This window comes from Loxodonta africana, chromosome 6 (genome assembly GCF_030014295.1).
Source record: "Loxodonta africana isolate mLoxAfr1 chromosome 6, mLoxAfr1.hap2, whole genome shotgun sequence".
Taxonomy (NCBI): Eukaryota; Metazoa; Chordata; class Mammalia; order Proboscidea; family Elephantidae; genus Loxodonta; species Loxodonta africana.
In genome coordinates, this window is record NC_087347.1 from 90,966,045 (window position 1) to 90,991,644 (window position 25,600).

Genomic DNA, 25,600 nt, shown 5'->3' on the forward strand with positions numbered 1-25,600 from the left:
GTTTTCCTACCTAATGCGAGGTTTGTCATTTATCTCTATGAAATTATACCTAATGAAATTTCACCAGTTGTTTCAGTTTGTCATCAAACATTCACAATCCCTCCAGTTTCTTACTATTGGTAAACCAACAATGCAACATTATAATCTAAGCCCTTGGACCAAGGCAGACCAGGTCAAGAACAAGGGCAAAGTCCTTATGACCTGCTACTGGAGACTTCTTCTGGAGCCAATCTATTTCAACTGGTCTTCTCTCTAAAGTCTCTCAGTGAAATTTATCTTTTCTCTGAATGTTATCCCAAATCGTATGGCAGAATTTCCCAAAATACATCATAAGTGATATTAGCCCCCTCCCCCACAAACAGTGAGGGTTTGTTTCTGTCTCCAAATAAGTTCCCACCATCTAATCCTCTTAAAAAATGACACTAAAACACATAAGCATTTTAAAGGCCCCAAATTATGCACTAAAGAAAAATCTTCATTTGTTTAACTCAGAATTTCCCAAACTCTTTCGACCATGGAGTTACCTTCTCATTTACATTAATTAATAACCTATGGAACACAACTTGGCAATGTCATTTTCTCTATATACCCGACAACTCCTCGTCAATCCCCAACTCCTCCAGACACTGACTTCCTCCCCAGTCAGTCCTTCAGAGTTGGTTGGATTTCAGTCTTAAGTGGCAGTTACTCTTAACCCTTCTCTCTAAATTTTAGGAAATACACACATTTCTGTGAAATATGTAGGTACTGTAAGCCCATCAGATTTCAAGATTCTTGAAATGATGAGCTGTTTAGTATACTCCTAAAATATATGGCACGATGCTCAGTATACAAGTCACTCACTAAGTACTGACTGCTAAAAACAACCACAATTCATCTACAGAGAGTTATTTATCACCTTGTTCACTTTTACAGGTTAAATAATCCCAATGCTTTTAACCTTTTCTTAGAAGTCCAACTTCCTAACCTTTTAATTCTTTTTTTCTCTCCCTCTCCTTTGTTCTCTCTAGACTGTCCACAGTTTTCATTAATACTCCTATGTCTCAGATACTGTGTAATAACTGAGGGCCTTTTATTTCTTTTACTTTGTGGAGGAGAAGAATCCTAGCCCATAAATCTGTTTATAAAATTTGAACTGAAGTTAAATCTAGTTTCCCCAGGAGGGCGAATACAACCAGTTTACAGAATTTTCTCCCTCCTTCCTACTTCCCACAGCCTAAATTCCTGGCACAAAATATGTTCCTGCATATTCAAATCATTCCAACCATAATTTTTAGAGGAACACAGAATTCACAATCCTTTATATGGGAAAAATAATTGGCAGTAGCACAGGAGTAAAGTTTTATTCTTGTGTTATGTCTGAATATAGCTTTAGCCGATCAAGCCAAAAGTCAAAAGTGGAAGAACTACAAACCGGCACTGCTAAGGCAGAGGTAACAGGGCAGGGTGGAGAAAGTTTATGCTCTGGGATCAGAATATACGGATTCAGTCCCGGGTTACTGGGACCAATTTACTGGTTGTGTGAATGCCGAAAGGTACTTCTTCTCCAAGCCTATTTCCTCAACTATAAAATAATAGGGGTAAAGGTAATCCCTGACAGAGTTGTGGTCAGGATAAAAGAACTTTTTTTGACAAGTGATTCTCACCATCTATACACATTACATTAAAATTACTAGACATCTGGGAAGAGAGGTAGACAATAAATAATTAAACAAGTAAATATACAGTATGTCAAATGGTGATAGATGCCACAGAAAAAAATAAAGCAAGGAAAGGGATAGAAAACACCATTCAGGTGGAGGCGGTAGGGGGGTGTTACTCTTTTATACAGCTAGATAAGGAAGATACCCCTGGAGCAGAGACCAGGAGGAAGTGAAACAGTAGCCATGAGGTTATCGAGGGAAGAACATTCCAGGCAGAGGGATCAAAACCAAAAAGCCAAAGCCAGTGCCGTCAAGTTGATTCCAACTCATAGCGACCCTAAGGGACAGAGTAGAACTGCCCCATAGGGTTTCCAAGGAGGGCCTAGTGGATTTGAACTGCCGACCTTGTGGTTAGCAGTCGTAGCTCTTAACCACTACACCACCAGGGTTTCAGCAGGGCCTAAATAAGGAAAAAACAACTCAACCTGTGACTTGGAGAGGGATGAATGAAGGGGGAGAAGAAGGAGGTGAGGTTAGAGAGGCGGTGAGGGGCCAAATCACGGAGGGCATTACAACCACCATGATGACTATGGCTTTATTCTGAGAAAAAAAGAGGGTTTTTTAGCAGAGGAGTTGTAAATTATCAGTCTTCATCTTACTAAACCTATCAGTAGCATATGACATGATACATTGCTTCCTTCTTGAAATACTTTCTTCCTTACCTTCTGAGACACTGCTCCCTCTTGAGTCTTCTCTCATCTCCTCCAACCTCACTACCTATTACTTTCTCATTCTCCTTGATTCTTCCTTATCTCCCCAACTTCTAGGCTTTGGAGTAACTAGGCCTGTCTTTGGACCACTTTCATTATCTAACCACACTACCTCCCTACATGATCTCATCCTGTCTGATGGCTGAAATACCAACTCTCAAGTTTATAACTTCAGTCTAGACTTCCCTTCTGAATTTCAGACTGACATGTCCAATGATCTGACATATGTTATAATAGACTCACTGAAGTTGCTAAAGCAGGGATGCTAGTTAGGGAGAGGGAACTGATTACAATAATCCATGTGAGACATGATGGTAGCCTGAATCAGGGTGATAGCAACTAAAAGTGCTAAGAAAGGGCTGAACTCAAACTATTATTTGAAGATAAATAATGATAAGGTTTGTTGATGAATTTAGATATAAAATGTGCATCATGTACGGTACTAAGGTTTAGGCTTGAACAACCAAAGGGTGGAACTGCTATTTATGACATGGAGAAGTTTACATGTGATAGAAGGTAGGAAAGACGCAAGAGAGTTGGTTTTCCAGAAAGTCACTCAAGAAGGAAGGAGGAACTAACTGTATCAAATGTTGTTAAATGGTTCCGTAAAATGAAGACTGAGAGTTGACAAATATATTGAGCGTGGCGAGCTTGACAGAATCTATTACAGCAAATGGGTGGTGAGAAAACTTAACTAGAATGGGTTCAAGAAAGACTAGGGAGAAAGGAACCGAACTCAATGAGTACGGACAGTAACTTTTGAAAGAATATATGAAATGTTTCTTAAGCTTCTTCATATAACTATATTTGGCTTAATTTAAAAACATGAAGATCCTCGATTTATTACAACAAGACCAGGCCTGTATATATATATTTATAAGTATTTGAACATCACTTGGCTTTCTCTTTAGTTAGATACAGACATAAAATCTAAATGATACAACTGAATAGGCACTTGGTGATCAGGCAGGGAGCCACTATTTCCTACCAAAGGCAAATAAGCAGGAAGGTGAATTTCACTGTAGAATAATACATCCTGAGAGTGTTTTCAAAGAAAACCAAAGAAAGTTCTATCCACAATCAACATTATCTTTCTTTTTCATGAATTATAGCCATAAATTTCAGAGTATTTTTCTGTAAGGAATGTTTCCAGTAACAACTTTGGTATTAAATACACAAATCTTTTCCTTTCCTAAGGCCTATATTAAATATTAAAAACATCCATATACAATACACAGAAATTGGCAAGAAATCTAAGGTCACCATCAAAAAGTATGCCGGCCAACCTAGATGTATACACACAACAGACTTGAAGGCAGGGATGTAAACACCAGTGTTCGCTGCAGCATTATTCACAAGAGCCAAAAGGTGGAAACAACCCAAGCGTCCATCAATAGCTGAATGGTTAAGCAAAATGTGGTGTATACATACAATGCAATATTACTTAGCCTTAAAAAGAAATGAATTGCTGATGGATGCTACATGAATGAACCTTGAAAATATGCTAAATCAGGCACAAAGGACAAATATTGTATGATCTCATTTATATGAAATATCTAGAATAGGCAACTGCATAGATATAAAAGTTTACTAGTGATCACCAAGGCTGGGGGAGAGGAGGGATGGGGAGTTGCTGCTGCAGAGGTCCTGAATTTCTGTTTAGGGTGATGAAAAACATTTGAAAATGGGCAGCGGTGATGGTAACACAACATTGTGAATGCAATTAATAATCATGGAACCGTACACTTAAAAATGGTTAAATGGCAAACTTTTTGCTATATATATTTTACCACCATAAAATTAAACAAAGGAACTGGTGACAGCATCAGTGGACTGTTTTCAATACGTCATTGTTTACCTTAAATTTTCATGGCTTTAATAATGAATAGTAAAAAACGAACTTAATTACATATTGGCCTGATGGGGTAATGCTGAGGAGAATGTCTGGGTAGCTACAAAGTTGCTGGAAAATGTTCCTAAAATCTTCCTCGGTACTCTAAGACCATTTTCTACAAATGTCACCTGATGATCCAATAGCTGATGTAAAACAAATGAATCATTTTAAAAAAAGAGTAAATGAGATGGTGATAAACGTACTAAATGCCACTGAATTGTTCACTTCACTTCATTAATGCTCTGTTAGGTGAACTTCATCTCAATAAATTCTTTTTTGATAGTAAAGGAAAAACAGAATGTTAGCCTCTACTAACAGGTTAACATGCTTATACTGGGAACTGTTGTTTTAAAACCTTCTTTATAATACCTCTTTCTTATAATCACTCCAATTCAGTTCTCTGCCCATCAGCTCAACAATCCTAGGCAGGGCTTCCTCTGCTGCCTGGACATTTAGGAAGGCCAGTCGAGTGCGACGTGAAATCATATCCACAGCGGTGCAGGCATACTCCTTAATTCCATATTTCACCTGCATTGGGATTAAAGCAAAATTATTAGTTTATGGCCTTTCTTATAACAGGAAATAAAGTTTCACTGAAAAAAAAATTAATCCATGCTTAGGAAAGGCAGCACTTTATACTCTCTGGTTATCCTGCAGGCAGGAGACAAAGAATGGCAGCACACAAGTCCTCCAGCCGCCTGCCAAAGGATGCTTGGGAAATGGAATAAATTGGACAACGGTCAATACTTTCTTCCTGAATAAAACCTGGCATAAACATGCAAATTACATCACTTCTCATTGCCCTCCACAGTAATCCCTTACCTCTTTGTTTATACATAATACCCAGTTGCCATTGAGCTGACACCGACTCACGGCAACCTACTGTGTGTTAGAGAAGAAACATGCTCTACAGAGTTTTCAATGGCTGATTTTTTGGAAGGAGATCACTAGGCTTTTCTTCCAAGGTGCCTCTGGGTGGATACAAACCTCCAACCTTTCATATAACAGTCAAGCACTTAACCATTTACATCACCCAGTCACTCCTTATACATGACATAGATGCTAATTTATGTAGCTGAATAGGCAAAGGACAAGTATAAAAAAGTTACGGTCTCATCTCTTAGGCTGTACAAAATTTTCTGTCTTTGAGTGACCAGATGACAGAAGTCCTGAATTCAACCAACAAATAAAGGCTTCTTGGACACCCATTTTTTTTAAAGCACCAAAATAAAACCCATTGCTGTGGAGCCTATTCTAACTCGTGGTGACTCCTTGTGTTACAGACTAGAACTGCATCATAGTTTTCTTGGCTGGAATCTTTATGGAAGCAGATTTCCAGGTCTTTCTCTCGCAGTGCCATGCAATTGCCAACTGTTAGGTTAGCAGTCAAGCACTTAACTGTTTGTGCCACCCAGGGACCTATTTTAAGCCACAGTGAATGATAAATGAAGATAAAACATGATCTCTGTTTTCATAAAATTGGAATCTTATTGAAGAGCTAAGTGTCAAATCAAGATATGTCATCAGGTAGTAGATGAGTTGGTACAAACAAGAAAGGCCTACAATTTCAAACAAGGAACAAACAACTGTGAATTAATAAGACTTGCAGACACTCACAGAGGAGAAAGAAAGGTGCATTTTCTACTACTATTATTGCCACTATCAAACGCACTTCAAAATTAAAATTTTGTACATAAAAAGAACTGTTCTGGACATTCCCTGTTTTAGGGACATTAAACCTTGGCTAGGTATAATTTTGACAGATGATGAAAAAGAGACAGATGAATGGTTTCCCACGGCAGACAGGAAACTGACGCGTGGCTACTCACGTACCTCGGCTTCAATATATGGAAATTCTGACACAAGACGCACTCCGACAATAGGCCACCTTTTTCCAGTCACACTTGCCATTTTGGCCACCTCAAAAGCCTTGTCCCCATAAGTGGCAGCAAGATGCTGTGCCACCTAAAGAAATAAAACTGCATTAGGTAGGTACTTTGAATACCCACGCCTTTTAGACACAAAGCAAAAAATATACATGTTTATCTTGTCGGTTTTCTCACAGCCCGTAACAGTTCTAGGAGGGCATTAGATTTTGATTTTGTGGGAGGAAACCGCCTGGGCTTCAGATGCTTAGGCCAGCACTAACTCTACCACAAGGGTATCACTTATCAATGACTGACGAAGCTTCAGCTCCATTTTGCTCCTGATATCACTTCTCAGGAAAGGCCTGCCTTAGACTTGAGATAGAAAGAATTTGAGATGGTTGTTTGCTAGAAACAAACCAACTAAATACCAGGTTTTCCAATAGAAATTAAATGTATGTTGCTTTTTAGGCAACTAAAACAAAGTACAATCATCTCTTCTTTTTTTTTTCCTTCCTTAGTTCAATGCCATAGTATGCAGATAGAAACATACACAGCAAAAGAAACTCTTATCAGAGAGGCCTCACAGCCGCTGCTTCTGAAAAAAAAAAAAATTGGTAAAGAAAAAGACAACGGGGCAATGCAAACCCACCTCACTTTCAAGTCCATAATCCTGGACAAGCCTAATGTAGAGGGTAGGGCTCCAGTCTTTACCCCCTTGAAGGAAAAGCCCAACTGTCCTACTTGGTCCTGCTTTCAAATTGTGAACCTTGACAGCAGTATCTACAGTATCTTCGGCCATGGATCGATAAGTTGTCCACTTTCCACCTAAAAATAAGTTAATAAATAATTCATTAGATCACCTCCCCTTATTTGTCTTCTAATTAACTATATATGAACTTATTAATAACAAAATCCATCTATTTTTATAACAAATAAGGCAAAGTAATGTGTAAGTCTCAGACTCATTAAAAAAAAAATCTCTACTCATTAGAGTTAAAACAGATTTGGACATGACAATTTAACTGATGCCCATATCTAAAGCAATTTCAAATAACAGTTTATTATTCCATACCTGCTATAGTGATAAGGCCACTGTCACTGATATCAACAATGTGATTTCGGGAGATGGACTGCGTATCTGCAGACTTGGGGTCTGTAACAAGGGGGCGAATACCACTCCATGCTGCCAGGACATCCCCTCTTCTCACTGGTAAGGATCAATGTAAAGGACAGAATTCAGAAAGAGGACATGTGAGCATGCACTTTAAAAGAGAGGGAAATCCTTCTACGTAAGAATTAAGGGAATAGATAAGCGCAAGAAAAACTGATCATGAATTCTTTTGTTCCAATGATAACCTCCAAAAAAAGCAAACAACTTAAAAAATACTGAGAAATACTGAAGAGGAAGCAAAAGACACAAGTGATAGCAATTCTCCAGCTAGGGTAACCTGGAAACAGGGTAAAAAGAACAAAGAAAGAAAGAAAAGACATAAAACAAAAAATAATAGTCTTATGCCTTAAGTTTCCTGCTAGAACATATCTTGCTATCTCAGAGAAGACAAAGATCCTTATTAAACAAGGCAGTATCAGCACATCTTCTCCCCTTATCAATATCAGCCTCTTATTAAAGTTACAGCAGGCACCTGACATATATAACTCATCTCATTTAATCTCACAAAGCCCCATAATATCAGTTATTATTATTCTCATTGTACAGAGGTGAAAACAGATTGAAAAATTCAGCCAACTTGCCCAAGGCACACATCTTACAAATAGTGAAGCAGGGTCAGGACCCAGTTCTTGCTGACTCTCAAGTCCATGTTCTTACCCACAAAATTTATGCTCTCTCACTTGTTGACAATTTCCATACTTTATACCTTTTTGCTTTTTTCATCCCACTATCTTTATAACACCGCCCTGATGGCACGGTGGTTAAGAGCTACAACTGCTAACCAAAAGGTTGGCAGTTTGAATCCACCAGCTGCTCCCTGGGAACCCTATAGGGCAGTTCTACTCTGTCCTATAGGGTTGCTATGAGTCAGAATTGACTCAATGGCAAAGAGTTTGGTTTGGTTTGGGGTTTATCTTTTTAACTGCCACAAAGCAGGTAGCTGGTTCCTCCCAGCAGGTACACAGTACTTGTGGAACATCACTTGGAAGTTCTTTCAATACTCCTGTTGAGATACCATGCAAACATTCCTCACTATCGCTGCCAAAATACCAAGAATTTATGAAGTTTATAATAGAATAATTGAGGCAACTGCTGAAGAGCACTCATTACTGGCCTAAAAAATGGCTAAGGAAAACAGCACAGCTGTGATTCTAGTTTTGGTGTAGAACAAGAGTCAGGGCAAAGTTTTCAGAACCTACTCTTACTCAAATCAACTTAAAAGATGGCTTGACATTTTTCCTCTCCACATCCACATCAGGGAGCTGACCATATGCACCAAACCAGGGGCTGCCTGAAGATGTAGACTACAAGGGAGGTGAAAGGCTACCTGGCCTACTACACCCACCTTGGTGGACCTGTTAATCCACAGCTGGGTAATAGAGAAGTAAGTGCACTTCTGCTTCAACCACGACTTGTGGCCATGTGCCATTATATACTGAACAGCCTGTAAATCTATATACAGCAGTCCCTGAAAAGTATTTAGGTATCTATCTAGCAGATTCTTTGTATAAGTGGTCAAAAAGACTCCTTGTAATGAATGAATACTCCTAAAATGTGCCTGGCCAAGTGCAGGGAAAAGACCCTACAAACAGATTATATTTGTTTGATAACAGATACTGCCTCCATTCGAAACCCTAGTGGAGTAGTAGTTAAGAGCTACAGCTGCTAACCAAAAGGTCTGCAGTTTGAATCAAACAGATGCTCCTTGGAAACTCTATGGGGCAGTTCTACTCTGTCTTATAGGGTCACTATGAGTCGGAATTAACTTGATTGCAACGGGTTTTTTTTTTTTTTTTTTTCCTCCCTACATCTTGATATCCCATGAAAAAGAGATTTCTGGAAAATATAAATTCAACTAAGGTAAATCTGACACATTCTAATGTAGCTGCTGAGGGCCACATACTAACAGGGCTGTAATCTGAAAAACAAATACTCATACCACTCTATAAGGGTGTATAACCAAACCCATATCCAAACACTGTGAACGAAAGGAAGGTCTGAGGCTTCTTGGCCTTGTCAAGTGATTGGAAGCCATGAAGGATTCTCAAAACTGAAATTCTATTCCTGGATCTACTTCTCTGATATGTACAGTCTCTTACCTATGTTTAATCATGATGGCTTCCATGGTAAAAAAAAAAAAAAAAAATTTTTTTTTTTTTTGTAGGGGTTAATTCCTACTCCACACATATAGAAGTCTTGTAGAACCTGACACAACACAAATCATGCAGAGTGTTTTAACATTAAAAAAAAAAAAAAAACAAACAAGGGCATCTATACAAAACCAACAATCAACATCATTCTCAATGGAGAGGGCATAAGGACAAGGATGCCCTTTATCACCACTCTTATTTAACATTGTGCTAGAAGTCCTAGCTAGAGCAATAAGGAAAGAAATAGAAATAAAAGGCATCCAAAGTGGAAACGGAGAAGTAAAGCTACCTGTATTTGCAGATGATATGATTGTATATATAGAGAACCCTAGAGATTTCACAAGAAAATTGCTGGAAATAATAGATCAAGCAGAGCAGCAGGATACAACACAAACATACAAAAATCAGTTGGATCCCTATACACCAATAAAGAGAATGATGAAAAAGAAATCAGGGAAACAATACCATTTATAATTACCCCTGAAAAGATAAAATACTTAGGAATAAATTGAACCACAAAAGTAAAAGACCTGTACAAAGAAAACTATGAAACACTATCACAAGAAACCAAAAGAGACCCACATAAATCAAAAAATATACTATGCTCACGGATAGGAAGACTCAACATTGGGAAAATGTCAAGCTTACCCAAAGTGATCTATAGATATAATGCAATCCCAATCCAAATACCAACAGCATTGTCTTTGTTATCTAGTGCTGCCATAACAGAAATACCACAAGTAGATGGTTTTAACAAGAGAAATTTATTCTCGCACAGTCTAATAGGTTACAAGCCCAAAGTCAGGGCATCAGCTCCAGGGGAAGGCTTTCTCTCTCTGTCAGCTCTGGAGGAAGATTCCTTGTCCTCAAATGTCCCCCGGTTGAGGAGCTTCTCAGGCACAGGGACCCTGGGTCCAAAGGACGTGCTCTGTTCCCAGTGCTACTCTCTTGGTTGTATGAGGTCCCCCACTCTCTGCTTGCTTCTCTTTCATCTCTTGAGAGATAAAAGGTGGTGCAGGCCACACTCCAGGGAAACCTCCTTTACCTTGGATCACAGAGGTGACCTGGGTAAGGGTGGTGTTACAATCCCACCCTAATCTTTTTAACATAAAATTACAATCACAAAATGGAGGACAACCACAGAATATGGGGAAACATGGCCTAACCAAGTTGATACACACATTTTTGGGGGACATAATTCAATCCATGACAAGAATTCTTTAATGAGATAGAAAAACTAATTACCAACTTTATATGGAAAGGAAAGGGGCCCCAGATAAAGCATTACTTCAGAAAAAGAACAAAGTAGAAGGGCTCACACTACCTGATCTTAGAACCTATTATACACCCACAGTGGTCAATACAGCCTGGTACTGATACAACGACACAGACGAATGGGACAGAATTTAATACCCAGATGTAAATCCACTCACCTATAGTCAGCTGATCTTTGACAGACGACCAAAGTCCATTAAGTGGGGAAAAGACAGCCTCTTTAACAAATGGTGCCAGCAAAACTGGATATCCATCTGTAAAACTATGAAACAGCATCCATACCTCACACCACACGCAACATAACACAAAATGGATCAAAGACATAATATAAAACCTAAAATGATGAAGATCATGGAAGAAAAAATAGGGACAACACTAGAGGCCCTAATACATGGCATAAATTCAATACAAACCATAACTAACAATGCATATACACCAGAAGGAGCTCCTAAAAATTAAACACTTAAGCTCATCAAAAGAGAGCCTACAGAATGGGAAAAAAAATTTGGCTATGACATATTCAACAAGGGTCTAAACTCTAAAATCTATAGAATACGTCAATACCTCAAAAAGACAATCAATTAAAAAAATGGGCAAAGGATATGAAGAGACTCTTCACCAAAGAAGACATTTAGGTGGCTAAGACACATGAGGAAAGGCTTGCAATCATTAGCCATTAGAGAAATGCAAATCAAAACAGCAACGAGATACCACCCCAACCTGACAAGAATAAAAAAACAAAACAAAACAAAACAAAACAAAAACAAATGCTGGAGTGGCTGCAGGGAGACTGGAACTCTTATGCACTGGTGATGGGAATGTAAAGTGGTAAAACCACTATGGAAAATAACATGGCACCTCCTCAAAAAGACAAGACGGGAAGGAAGCACAACTTGAGCAAGGCAAAGCCATAGAAGCTTCCTAGATACATTTAAACACCTTGAGGGACCGAGTTACTGGAGCTGAGGGCTGCGGACCATGGTCTCAAGGGATATCTAGGTCAACTGGCATAACATATTTCATAAAGAAAATGTTCTATATCCCATTTTGGTGAATAGTGTCTGGAATCTTAAAAGCTCATAAGCAGCCATCTAAGATACATCTATTGGTCCCATAACATTTGGAGCAAAGGAGAATGAAGAAAACCAAAGACACAAGGAAAATACTAGGCCAAAGGACTAATTGGACCACATGAACCACAGCCTCCACCAGCCTGGGCCCAGAAGATCCAGACGGTGCCCAGCTACCACCATCTACTGCTCTGACAGGGATCACAATAGAGGGTTCTGGACAGGGCAGGAGAAAAATACGGAACAAAGTTTAAATTCACAAAAAAAAGACGAGACTTACTGGACTGACAGAGACTGGAGGAGCCCCCAAGACTACAGCCCCAGGCACCCTGCTAATTCAGAACCCGAAGTGCACCTTTCAACCAAAGATTACACAGGCCTGTAAAACAAACAATAACACACATGACAAATGTGCTTCTTAGTTCAACCAAGTATATGAAACCAAACGGCCAATACCTGTCCAAAAACAAAGATGTGAAGGGAGGAAGGGACAGGAAAACAGGCTGAATGGACACGGAGAACCCAGGGTGAAAAGGCAAAGGGAGAAAATGCTGACACCTTGCGAGGATTGCAACCAATGTCACAAAATGGTTTGTGTATAAAATTTTTGAATGAGAAACTAATTTGTGCTGTAAACTTTCACCTAAAACACATAAACTTAAAAATTAAAAAGAGCTAGGAAATTACCACTATTTTCCATCAGAGTTCACATCACCCTCTGAGTCAAAAATAAAACTTAGCCAACCCACATACAACGTCATTGTGGTCACCACAGAGTGCCTGGACCTTATCTGTGAAATTCCTTAGGAAGCCACACTAATCAGGAATTTCAACTCTCCAAGCCCTCTGACTGATTTTAAAATAATGTGATGGGAAATTAGACTTTCCAGAGTAAACACGAAGCATATGCAAATGATCTTCATGGCAAATGCTTTATCTTTTCTATCATAACAGCCAGAAAAACACATGTATGAAATTGTGTTGTTGAAACAAAAGGATGGAACTAAAACATTCAAGTTTTATACTTAGAGAGGAACACTAAGTAACACATTGCATATATTGATAATATATTAATTGCTTATTTCTGGAATTGATACTTAGGAGAAAAAGAAAGAAAACACTATCAGGAAGAGTTCATAGTGTTAAGAACTCTATTCTGCTTGAAATTCTAATGTTCAGCTTTTAGCGGGAGAATTATACCAATGTTGCAACTGAATTTCTTTATTTAAAAAAATACAGCTAAAGATAATAAAATTTTATTATTTAAAATATGAATCAGTCTTTATAGCCTGCAGGATTTTTATATTATTCAGACCAGAGGTATTATTGGATCAGGTTATCCAGCTATCAATTCTCTTCCAACTTTGAGGTTTAATGATTTTTATAGATTATTTAAAATGCTATTCCCAGCAGGAAGATAAAGAGGTTGTGCCTCCCCACCACCCAAGTTAAGTAATGACTGGTCAGGTATAATCTATGCTCACGGGACACAACATAACTAAACACATGAGACATTAATTCTAAATTCATACATAAAAGTCAGCAACTAACTGAGCTAACTGGTTTCTCTCTGTCACCTATTTGACTACAGTGGAAACCTCGTATACTGTAAGACAAATCCTAGTTAAAATTCTCTCAAGGAAGAGATGCACAGGCAGCAAAACGGTAGTCAGAATAGAGAACCATTAAGGTATCTTTAATTCTGCCTGGAACTTTTGAAGTCATGGTGCAACCATGGGGGAACCAATCTTAGGGTGAAGTCAACCTGAAGGGTGGGTCAGTGAAGAGACAAAGAGTCCGTGGTTGGCACAAATGGTTAAGCATTTGACTACTAGCTGAAAGGTTGGTGGTTTGAACCCACCTAGAGGTACCTCAGGAGACAGGCCCGGCAATCTGCTTTCAAAAGGTTACAGCCTTGAAAATACTATAGGGCAGTTCTATTCTGCACACACATAGTCACCAAGAATCAGAATCAATTCAAAGGCAATTAACAACAACAATGGAGTGAAGAAAATAACAGCCATAGGTCCTAGACATTACTGAATTACTAATGAACTCCTGAGACTTCTTCTATCTGGAGTTCTTGTTTTGCAAGATGTTCAATTTCTTTATTTTATATATAACCAAAAAAATATAAATTCAATGACTTTATTAAAGGCACATATGAACAGCTCTAGACCTCTAGAACAGCACTGGCCCATACTTCTCTGCACCGATAGAAATGTTCTCTATCTGCGCTGTCCAATTCGTCGGCCACCGGCTACCTGTGGTTATTTCGGCACTTGAAATGTGGATCATGAGACTAAAGAATTTGTCATTTCATTTTATGTAATTTTAAGTAAACGTAAATAGCCACATGTGGCTAGTGGCTATCACACTGCAGTTATAGAGTGAAAGCTCCCAAGCAGTAGATTTCAGGCCTTGTCCTGATGGATCATTGAGCTGGTTATTTCCACCATGGCCACATTTCTAACAGAGCAGTGTTTCATCGAAATTTGCTCGTGAGGATACAATCTGCTGTAATAGCATTCCTGCCCCCAAGGACTTCACTGTCATACCACGTTCCATATTTATCATTTCAAACTATCCTCTTTCCTACTAATCTCATGAGTTCAAAGAAACGAAAGCCATTTTTACTAATTCTTGGCCTTCAAGCAGGAAACCCGGGTTCACTTTCTGGCCAATACATCTCACGTGCAGCCATTACCTGTCTGTCAATGGAGGCTTATAGGTTGCTACGATGCTGAACAGGTTTCAGTGAAGCCTCTAGACTGAGATGGACTAGGAAGAAAGGCCTGGTGATCTGCTTCTGAAAATCAGTCAATAAAAACCCTATGGATCACACTGAATGCTTCAAAGGTCAGCGGAGCAAGGGCGGGGGTCTGGGGACTATGGCTTAAGGGGACTTCTAAGTCAATTGGCAAAATAATTCTATTATGAAAACATTCTGCATCCCACTTTGAAATGTGGCATCTGGGGTCTTAAATGCTAACAAGCGGCCATCTAAGATGCATCAATGGGTCTCAACCCACCTGGATCAAAGGAGAATGAAGAACACCAAGGTCACACGATAACTATGAGCCCAAGAGACAGAAAGGGCCACGTGAACCGGAGACTTACATCATCCTGAGACCAGAAGAACTAGATGGTGCCCGGCCACAACCGATGACTGCCCTGACAGGGAGCAAAACAGAGAACCCCTGAGGGAGCAGGAGATCAGTGGGATGCAGACCCCAAATTCTCATAAAAAGACCAGACTTAATGGTCTGACTGAGACTAGAGGAAACCCGGTGGTCATGGTCCCCAGACCTTCTGTTGGCCCAGGACAGGAACCATTCCTGAAGACAACTCATCAGACATGGAAGGGACTGGACAATGGGTTGGAGAGAGAGGCTGATGAAGAGTGAGCTACTTGTACCAGGTGGACACTTGAGACTGTGTTGGCATCTCCTGTCTGGAGGGGAGATAGGAGGGTAGAGAGGGTTAGAAACTGGCAAAAACTGTCACGAAAGGAGAGACTGGAAGGGCTGACTCATTAGGCGGAGAGTAAGAGGGAGTATGGAGTGAGGTGTATATAAGCTTATATGTGACAGACTGACTTGATTTGTAAATGTTCACTTAAAGCTCAATAAAAATTATTAAAAAAAAAAAAACCCTATGGATCACAATGGCATGGCAGAGGACAGGGCATCATTTCATTCTGTTGTACATGGGGTCACTGTGTTCTGCATGGGGTCATCATCAGTAGGGGACCAACTTGAAGGTGGCTAAAAACAGTAACAACTCTTCTTACCAAAAATCAGTTCTATCATACAGGTTGTAGCCAAGAGTAGGTAGTAACCATCACTTCCTTTAACTCTCCATAGTATAATGCATGCAGAAAGCAACACAACTCAGTGCTGTTATGCACCAGAGCTGAAAGATTCATCTTGATTTTTCTGATTCTCATACTACCACCATGATAGCTAAACAAGATTTCATTACTGTTTCATCTCCTTCTCACCATGTTGCAAGTCTTCGGCAATGTCAATTCTAATATTTTTTCATTGTCTCCTTAACACCCAAGTATTGTACCACACAGAGGGTCACATACAGCAATCGATAAATATTAAATGAAATATTAAAGCATCCTCTGCATTTTTTATATCAAACTACAGGATCTGACATTATAAAATCAAGACTGGAAATACTTGAGCCTCTGGCCCAATATGCTAGACTTTATGTAAGGTTTTTAATGATCGTATATTTAAACCACTGGATATCCCTTATCAAAACAAATGGATGCTTAAAACAAAACAACTATTTAAAAAATCCACCAGGAAACACCACTTACTGGACTGGGTCACCCAATGCCTTATTGGATATGGCATCCAGTTGATTTTGTTTAGAGACCAATTCCCCTGGTGTTAACAGTCATATAAAAGTATTTGACAATATTTTAAGAAGAATAGAGAGAAAATAAATAGTTCTTCTACCATCATGTTTAAGAATCATTCAGGCTCTAGTATATGTAAAACACAAACAACAAAATATAAACGGTAAAACTGAAAGGACATTTTTCATCCCTGGTTGAAAAAACTAAACGTGATGTAATTGCTTCAAATTATAATTAACATTTTTACTGCTAAAAACTTGGCAATACAAATGTTTGTTTTTGAAATTAATAGAAAACGAAGCTCACTCGAAGTGACAATTAAGAACTAAATATGTGGTTTTGCTTCACAGTAGTTATTTGGGCATACGTTTTGGGGTGTTCTTTCTTATGCTTGCCACTTTCAACAAAAAATCAATAAGAGGCATGTGAAAATATCTAAATGAACACAGGGGAAATAGTGTCAGAAATCAATACTTTCCTACTAGCATGTTTAACCTGCTGAAATGAAGTGTTAATCACAGAAATAAGATACCATATTACATTTATAAACTAATGAAACTAGAAAAAGCAAAGCGTGTGACACTATAATTAAACAGCTGGAAGACATCCAAGCCTGTGTAAATTGATAACCCTGGTACAATCTCTGGCAGTGAAAAGGCAGGTCTGCAGTGAGTTGATACGGCCAGCTCAGTTGTTAATTGAATAACAGGCAATCTATAAACAGTACTAATTGCATATGTGCAAACCTGTGTACAACTAGAGAAGCTGCCTAGAGAAGCACTCCAGAGAAACTACAGGGATAAAGCACTCGGCAAATGCTCTGTCTCTCTCAATCCCATTAAGTAACAGTTTAGTTTAGCCACAGCATCCTTCTGATTGACCTCTACAGAGCAGGTTTAATGACACATTTTTCAAAAGATCATTTTTCTTCCTAACTCGATACCAACCGCAGAACTATCAATTACTCGTTTCAGAAAAGAACAAACAAGTAATCTAGAAAATTCACCCTGTGAATGGAAAGCTTTCTAAATTGTAAAAGAAGACATGGTCTTATTCCCAACAGGCAAAATGCTTTTCAGAATTGTTCCGGCGCATTTTGCAGAAGTGTGGCAGCTGCTGTGAACAGCATGGAGTGTTAAGATTTGACACTTTTTTTTTTTTTCCTTCTTCTTCTTAAGGATATAGCCATTTGGGGAGGCTCGGAAATGGTTGTTAGAATTTTACTTATTCATCCATTTAATAAATCCTTTTAAAATGATTATTTCAACCATGGGGAATTCAGAATATTTCAAACTTAACTGCTCTAGAATCTAACCCAATCTTTTATGAAACTTTCTCTAGTTTAACGTTCAAATCCAGATAAGGCCAGTTGGAAGCAAAGGTCACTGTCATTCTGAAGCCTCGTAGCACCTTCCTTCCGTGAAATGAGTTGATTGACTTAATCCACTCCCTAGTGGTTATAGTACCACATCGTGAAACACGGAACTACCAATCAGAGCACTGCACAGTATTTAGAAGCACAAGCCTTTGTACTGATTTGTGCTCACACCATGGATCCAACATTTACTAGCTATGTGAAGCTGAGAAAGAAATCTAAAGTCGCTGTGACTCAGTTTCTTCATCTATAAATTGGGAATTACAAAACACACTTCATTAGGTTCTTATAAAGATTTAAAGTGATAATACAGGCAACATGCTCATCACAGTGTCTGGCATAAAAAGTGCTTAATAATAGTGGAGTTTTAAAAAATAAGGCATGTCTAACTCAATACGCCCATTGCTGTCAAGTCGATTTGGACTCACAGGGATCCTACAGGACAGAGTAGAACTGCCCCACTGAGTTACCAAGGCTGTAATCTTTATGGAAGCAGACTGCCACATCTTTCTTCCACAGAGTGGCTGGTGGGTGTGAACTGCCGATCTTTCAGTTAGCAGCTGAGCACTTAACCACTACGTCATCAGGGCTCTTTCAACCCATTATAGACAGAAGTGAATATTAAGATATGGGTAGCAACAGCATGCAAGTTGACGTGACGGTGACCAAAGCTGGGTTTTTCTCACTGAATCAGTGAAGAAAAGAACATAAGGTTTCACCACAGTTCCCTGGAGAAATTATGAATTTGAACGTCCTTACTCTGAGATCTAGACATACTTCAGCTAACTGACGATGTTTAACAGAACTCAGGATAATTCCTCAAACATGAGGCCTTCAGTTGGTCTGTAATAAGGCAAAGAAGCTTCAGAAAAAATCATAACTTTTTTTAAAAAAAGATAAGTTTATAAGTTGGAAAAGTATGATGGATGAGATGCACAGGGAAATAAAGGAAGTATATGAAAGAACTGTCATCTCTGCTTTCAGTCTGGGTACCTAGGGAGCTCTGCTACCCAGAGAGCTCTTAATCTCCAAATGCCCCCAGATCACTCAGAGAAAGACCTGATTAGTAATGTGTAGATATTAATTGCAACCACTTTTCTCAAAAATCAGAACTGACAATAACTCTGAATTAGTTTTTTCCAATTCCCTGTAATTAGCGAAAGGCATACTAACTGAAAAGATCATTATGGACCAAATAGGTCCCACCAGGTATTGTCAAGTCTTCCATTTCTTTATAACAGAATAAAAGTGAGGGGTACAGCATCTAGTCTCTGTCACTGTCCTGGGCTCATTTCAGTGGTGGAGGTCCCTGTCTATTTGAGTACTGGCAGCCTTCTGGAACCTATACCTGCTTCTGGCACATTCAGTCTCTCAGCATGTACAAGCAGTTAGATTTCTCATCGTTACCACATTTGAACTTTAAGAATTTGAAAACTGTCAACGTAGAGCACTCTGCTCTTGAATTAATTTTACTTCTTGCTCCAACAGTCTACACTTTCTGATCTTAGATCCCAGATATAAACTCACTTTTACATACATTTAACAAATATTATACCCAGGTGAATGTGAAATGAAACAGGCTACACGAACATTAACCATTACATTCAAATACAAGCATACTCAGATACTGAAACTCCTAGGCTACAAAGGAGTAAAACACACACACACAATTATCAAGTTGAAATTGCAATGCTCTTTAAGTATTTAAATATGAATATTAAGGCATGACTGCTACCCAGATAACTCTGTGTGTGTGTGTGTGTAAGTATAAACATTAGCCACACAGATTTCAACTACATGTATTTAATATATTTATACTATTATTGTAGATAATATTATGGTATAATGTTCTATTAAAAGGTAGGGGATCATATACTATATCCAAAGAGACTCTACTGAAAGAGCGAAATTATATCCATCACTTTAGAAAAGATGCAACTAAGACTACGCAATATGGATCAATCGATTAAACCAGAAGATTCACCTAAATCATTTTTTTTAAGCAGCTTGTTCGTTTATAAATGTGATCACATACTGAAAAAAAAAGAAAAATCCTTTAGGGAAAGAAGATTCGTAGGTGCTAGTGAGTCACATCAAGGCTAAAATAGGGTCTCTGCATGTCCAACATAGGAGCCAACGTGAAAGAAGATTCCTGATAAAACCAGATGAAGATCACAAGATTTTTTAAGATTTAAAAACTTGTCTATTTGATGAATGTAGCAAGATTTCCAAATTACTACAGCCTCAAAAACCCTGTAAGCACCTACAGACAGTCCCTGACTTATAACACGTTAGAGTTACAACAAACCGAACTTACAACCATCTGTTGGTTTGTTTTGTTTTGTTTTGTTTTTGTACATCTTATAGTTAGTGGAAACCCTGGTGGCGTTGTGGTTAAAAGCTATGGCTGCTAAACAAAAGGTCGGCAGTTTGAACCCACCAAGCGCTCCTTGGAAACTGCATGGGGCAGTTCTACCCTGTCTTATAGGGTTGCTATGAGTCAGAATCGCTACACAGCAATGGGTTTTGTTTTTTTTTTAATAGGTAGTGCTATGTACTACATACAATGTTGCGGCCTGCAATTTGCCAATGTTAACATTCTCACATATTCACTTGTAGATATCAAAAGATTGGATTTATAAAGGCACTGTTAATAAAAGGTAATAATGAAAACAAAAAAAAAAGAGGGGCAGGGAAACTGGATAGGTGGGAATAGGGCAGACAGGGTGGAAATGATGAGAGTGCTGCCACATTACAGGGATTGTAACCAATGTCACAGAACAATATGGGTATGAATCGTTCAATGGGAATCTAACTTGCTGTGTAAAACTTTAACCTAAAATATAATAAAATGTTCAAAAAAAAAAGTGGTCTACCAGCTAGATAACAAGTTTTGTAGCTGAATAAAGAATCTTTACCCTCAAGGATCTTTATACTATAACGTCCTGACATACTAGTAGTATGACCAACATTCTATGGGGACAGAGGACAGTGGGTTTCTGAAGTATAAACAGTATTTTTCCAAGATGAAAAATTGCGGGAAAGGGCATTCCAGAGCAAGCCTTCAATCTGAACAAGAGCTGAAGGTTTAAAAGTGTATGACGTGATTTGGAAACAAGTAACACAGTATGAGTAGACCACAGAATGCAGCTGGGGGGGCGGGGGGGCAGTTGAATATTAGCTAAAAAGGTTAAGTTGTGAAAAGCCTTATACTCCATGCAAGGTAGTTTAAACTTTTATCTCAAGTCAATGAGGAGACATGAAAGGGATATTCGTATACAGGGAAGTGATCATCAGAACTATAGTTTAGAAAGAGAATACTGATGGAGGGATCAGACGTGGTGGGAGGAGAGATCTGACACTAGGAGGTAATTATGAGGCCGATGCAACTGCCCAAGTGAGAAATGACACAGGAATGAAACAGGGCAATAAAGTGGGAGGGATCCACATGATATTTCAAAGTGAAGACTAGAAAGAAATTAGACTGGATGTGGTGAGAGAAAAAAACCAACGAAGATAAGCAGTTCTAACTTAGATGACTAGAAGGATAGTGAGGCTGTTATTAACTGAGATAAAAAGCAGAGAAGGATAATGTTGGGGGACTTCTGAGAATAGTCAGAATAAAACAACTCCATTATACATGTTCATTTGGAGAAAACTACATGACATCCAAGCTAAAATGTCCAGGTAAAAATGGAAAAGAAGTGTTGGCTTTTTCAGTCAAAACAGGCACGTTGTGTTGTTATTGTTAGGCACCGTTGAGTTGGTTCCGACTCATAGCAACCCTATGCACAACAGAAGGAAACACGGCCCAGTCCTGGGCCATCCTCATGATCATTGTTATACTTCAGCCCATTGTTGCAGCCACTGTGTCAATCCATCTCTTTGAGGGCCTTCCCCTTTTTCTCTGACCCTGTGCTTTACCAGGCATGATGTACTTCTCCAGGGATGATCCCTCCTGATAACATGTCCAAAGTATATGAGACAAAGTCTCGTCATCCTTGCTTCTAAGGAGTATTTTGGCTGGACTTCTTCCAAGACAGATGTGTTCATTTTTTGTTGGCAGTCCATGGTATATTCGGTATCCTTTGCCAACACCATAATTCAAAGGAATAGATTCTTCTTCAGTCTTCCTTATTCATTGTCCAGTTTTCACATGCATATGAGGCAACGGAAAACACCATGGCTTGGGTCAGGCACACCACAGTCTTCAAGGTGACATCTTTGCTTTTTAACACTTTAAAGAGCTCTTTTGCAGCAGGTTTGCCCAATGCAATGTGTTGCTTGATTTCTTGACTGCTGCTTCCATGTGTGTTGATTATGGATCCAAGTAAAATGAAATCCTTGACAACGTCAATCTTTTCTCCATTTACCATAATGTTTTTATAGGCCCAGTTGTGAGGATTTTTGTTTTATGTTGAGGTATTTTTTTTTTTTTTTAATAATCCATACTGAAGGCTATGGTCTTTGATCTTCATCAATAAGTGCTTCAAGTCCTCTTGAAAGCTGTGCCATTTGCATAACACAGGTTGTTAATGAGTCTTTCTCCAATCCTGATGCCTCGTTCTTCTTCATATAATCCTGCTTCTCAGATTATTTGCTCAACATACAGATTGAATAAGTATGTGAAAGAATACAACCCTGATATACACCTTTCCTGACTTTAAACCATGCAGCATCCCCTTGTTCTGTTCAAATGACTGCCTCTTGATCTAAGTACAGGTTCCCTGTGAACACAATTAAGTGTTCTGGAATTCCCATTCTTCACAATGTTATCCATGATTTGTTATGATCCACACAGTCAAATGCTTTTGCATAATCAATAAAAAACAGGTAAACATCTTTCTGGTATTCTCTGCTTTCAGCCAGGATCTATCTGACATCAGCAATGATATCCCTGGTTCCACGTCTTCTCTGGAATCTGGCCTGAATTTCTGGCAGTTCCATGTCAATGTACTGCTACAGCTGCTTTTGAATGATCTTCAGCAAAATTTTACTTGCATGTGATAGGAAGATATTGTTTGATAATTTCCACATTCGGTTGGATCACCTTTCTTTGGAGTAGGCATAAATATGGATCTCTTCCAGTTGGTTGGCCAGGTAGCTGTCTTTCAAATCTCCTGGCATAGACGAGTGAGGGCTTCCAGCGCTACGTCTATTTGTTGAAACATCTCAACTGATATTCCACCAATTCTTGGAGCCTTGTTTTTTGCCAATGCCTTCAGTGCAGCTTGGATCTCTTCCTTGAGTACCATGGGTTCCTGATCATATGCTACCTCCTGAAATGGCTGAATGTCAACCAATATTCTTTTTAGTATAGTGACTCTGTGTATTCCTTCCATCTTCTTTTGATGCTTCCTGCGTTGTTTAATATTTTCCCGTAGAATCCTTCTGTCTTAGTCTTCTAGTGCTGCTATAACAGAAATACCACAAGTGGATGGCTTCAACAAAGAGAAGTTTATTCTCTCACAGTCCAGTAAGCTTAAGTCTGAACTCAGGGTTCTGGCTCCAATGGAAGGCATTCTCTCTCTGTGAGCTCTGAAGGAAGGTCCTTGTGATGCATCAAACTTCCCTTGGTCTGGAAGCATCTCAGTGCAAGAACCTCAGGTCCAAAGGACACGCTCTGCTCCCGGGGCTGCTTTCTTGGTGATATGAGGTCCCCAACTCTCTGCTTCCTTCCCTTTCCTTTTATCTCTAGAGAGATAAAAGGTGGTGCAGGCTATGCCCCAGTGAAACTCCCTTTATGTTTGATCAGGGATGTGACCTGGTAAGGGTGTTACAACCCTACCCTAATCCTCTTTAACATAAAATTACAATCACAAAACAGAGGACAACCACAGAATACTGGGAATCATGGCCTGACCAAGTTAATACATTCATTTTTGGGGGGACATAATTCAATCCATGACACCTTCAAAATGGGAACTCGAGGCTTGAATTTTTTCTTCAGTGCTTTCCACCCGAAAAATGCCGAGCCTGTTCTTCCCTTTTGTTTTTCTAACTCCGTGTTTGCACATGTCATTGTAATACTTTATTTTGTTTTCTCGAGTCGTCCTTTGAAATCTTCTGTTCAGCTCTTATACTTCACCATTTCTTCCATTTGCTTTAGCTACTCAACATTCAAGAGCATACATACTCTTATTAGCTGAATCTACCAGTCAACACTATTCTTTCCATGTAGTAACAGACCATACATACCTTTATCCTCTCATTTCCTTGCTTAATTACTTCCTAAAGATATGCTCGATCTGTAAATTGTATCCTACCAAGCTTAAGAAATTAAAATGTGATGCAAATTTTCTATATTCTTCCTCAAGAGCATCAGTGTTCAGAGCTTGTGTACAGCACTTCAATCTTGCCATTATGAATTACCATAAAATTGCTTGAGTTTTATGAGGATGTATAAGGTAGAGAAGCGAAGGCAATTTCTTTCAACTGTTTTAAAATTTGGCCCTCAAAAGTCTTCTAAAAGAAGTGAGTAGTACCCAAGAGTTACAACAAAGTCTTATGTGAAGATGAGTCACAATGGAGACATAGCTGTTACGCAGTGAGAGCTAGGATAGTGTGGGGGATACAAGAGAAGTGGGAAAAAAAGGAACACACAAGTTACCTTCAACATCACAACTCAGGTAGTTACGCACTTCATTCAAAATGAAGTTGATATCTTCTTCTGAAGGAATAGGATGGTGTGTAACATCAGTTGGAGTATCAGTAGTGCCAGCTATTGTCATCTTTTGCCAAGGTAAGAAGAAAATAACTCGCCCATCACTGGTGGCTGGGTCAAGAAGTCCCATGTTCTCTGGGCTGAGATAAAAAGAAGGGTTATTTATTTTAGCGGAATATTAATCTTAATCTGCATTATAAAAACAATTTCATTCCCTCAGTCTAAATAGAAAAGAAAGACATAAATTAATACTTTCACAGCCCATACCCTAATCTAGAAATTCCTAAAAGAAAAAAAAAATTTTGGTTAAAAAAAAAAAAAAATGGAGCAAATGTGACAATAATGATAGTCTCCAGCAGAACTATCCCTCCACATATCAACAACACAAGGTTAATTAAGCAAGTGGACAACAATTTCCAGGTGTTTTGGTTCTTATACTTCTTGGACCATTCACATCAGGTAATGCCAGTACGGCAAATGTCTATAACTTCTTTTATGATGGTTAATTAAGAATAGCTCTTCAGACTTCTCCAAATCTATGAAAAGCATTTTCCTGGGACATTTGACATTTCACACATCTTTCAGTAGAAGGTCTCAGAAGTACAAGAGAAAGTGAAGGGTCTAAGTTTCTAGAAACTAAAATGTAATCAAAAAGTTCTTTACTCCTTGGTACTTAGATGAACTTGGGCCACTTCACCAAATATGAGATTTCTTACTTTATTTCAAGGGCACAGAAATCTAAAGAAGTACATCCATGAAAAAAGGGTTCGGCTTTATACTACAACCTAAATAGCAATGTGCTAGGATAAGGTCAAAAAGGAGAGGAATACTTCAGTGATGAAAAATCCTTAAATAGAAGTCACTAGAATATTATACTATTAAATCAAGGTTCAAGGGTGCCTCTTCTGGCAGATTATATAAAATCTTCCAAAATATTAGTCAATAATTTTCACTGACATATTCTTAATCTTCCGATACCAAATTATAAAACACATTTGAAAGAATATGTAGCTAAAAATAAACATCAATCAAAACAAGTCAGCTTTTGTTTTTAAATCACTAGAAACTGCTATTCTAATGTATTTATTAGCCATTCAAGAAATTCTGGAAGGATGGGAGGAATTCAAACGTATCATATCCAAATAGAATACTATATCTTTGGTTAGCTGTTTAAATTCGACTGAATTTTCATATTAAGTCAATATTGAAGGTATTTTCTGTAAATATATTTCTAGCTTTTATTAATACAATGTCTTAAAAAAGAAACACAATTCTATTTGGTTTGAACAGATTTCAAGAAATCCCTTTTACACATACAAAATTAAAAGGGCATCAACTTTTTATG

The 25,600-nt window shown here is 38.6% G+C and overlaps 1 protein-coding gene across 5 annotated transcripts in view; it reads right to left on the bottom strand.

Annotated features, from left to right (window-relative positions):
* The window catches only part of GPD2 (glycerol-3-phosphate dehydrogenase 2), a 181,685-nt gene that overhangs the window by 9,424 nt on the left and 146,661 nt on the right, over positions 1-25,600 (bottom strand). For all 5 annotated transcript variants that reach the window (XM_064287126.1, XM_064287123.1, XM_064287127.1 and 2 more), the window contains 5 exons: positions 24,202-24,395; positions 7,248-7,382; positions 6,825-7,000; positions 6,141-6,272; positions 4,677-4,835 (listed from right to left, as the gene is read on the bottom strand). In XM_064287126.1, coding sequence (XP_064143196.1) covers positions 4,677-4,835; positions 6,141-6,272; positions 6,825-7,000; positions 7,248-7,382; positions 24,202-24,395 — 796 coding nt within the window. The remainder of the gene's footprint in view (positions 1-4,676; positions 4,836-6,140; positions 6,273-6,824; positions 7,001-7,247; positions 7,383-24,201; positions 24,396-25,600) is intronic.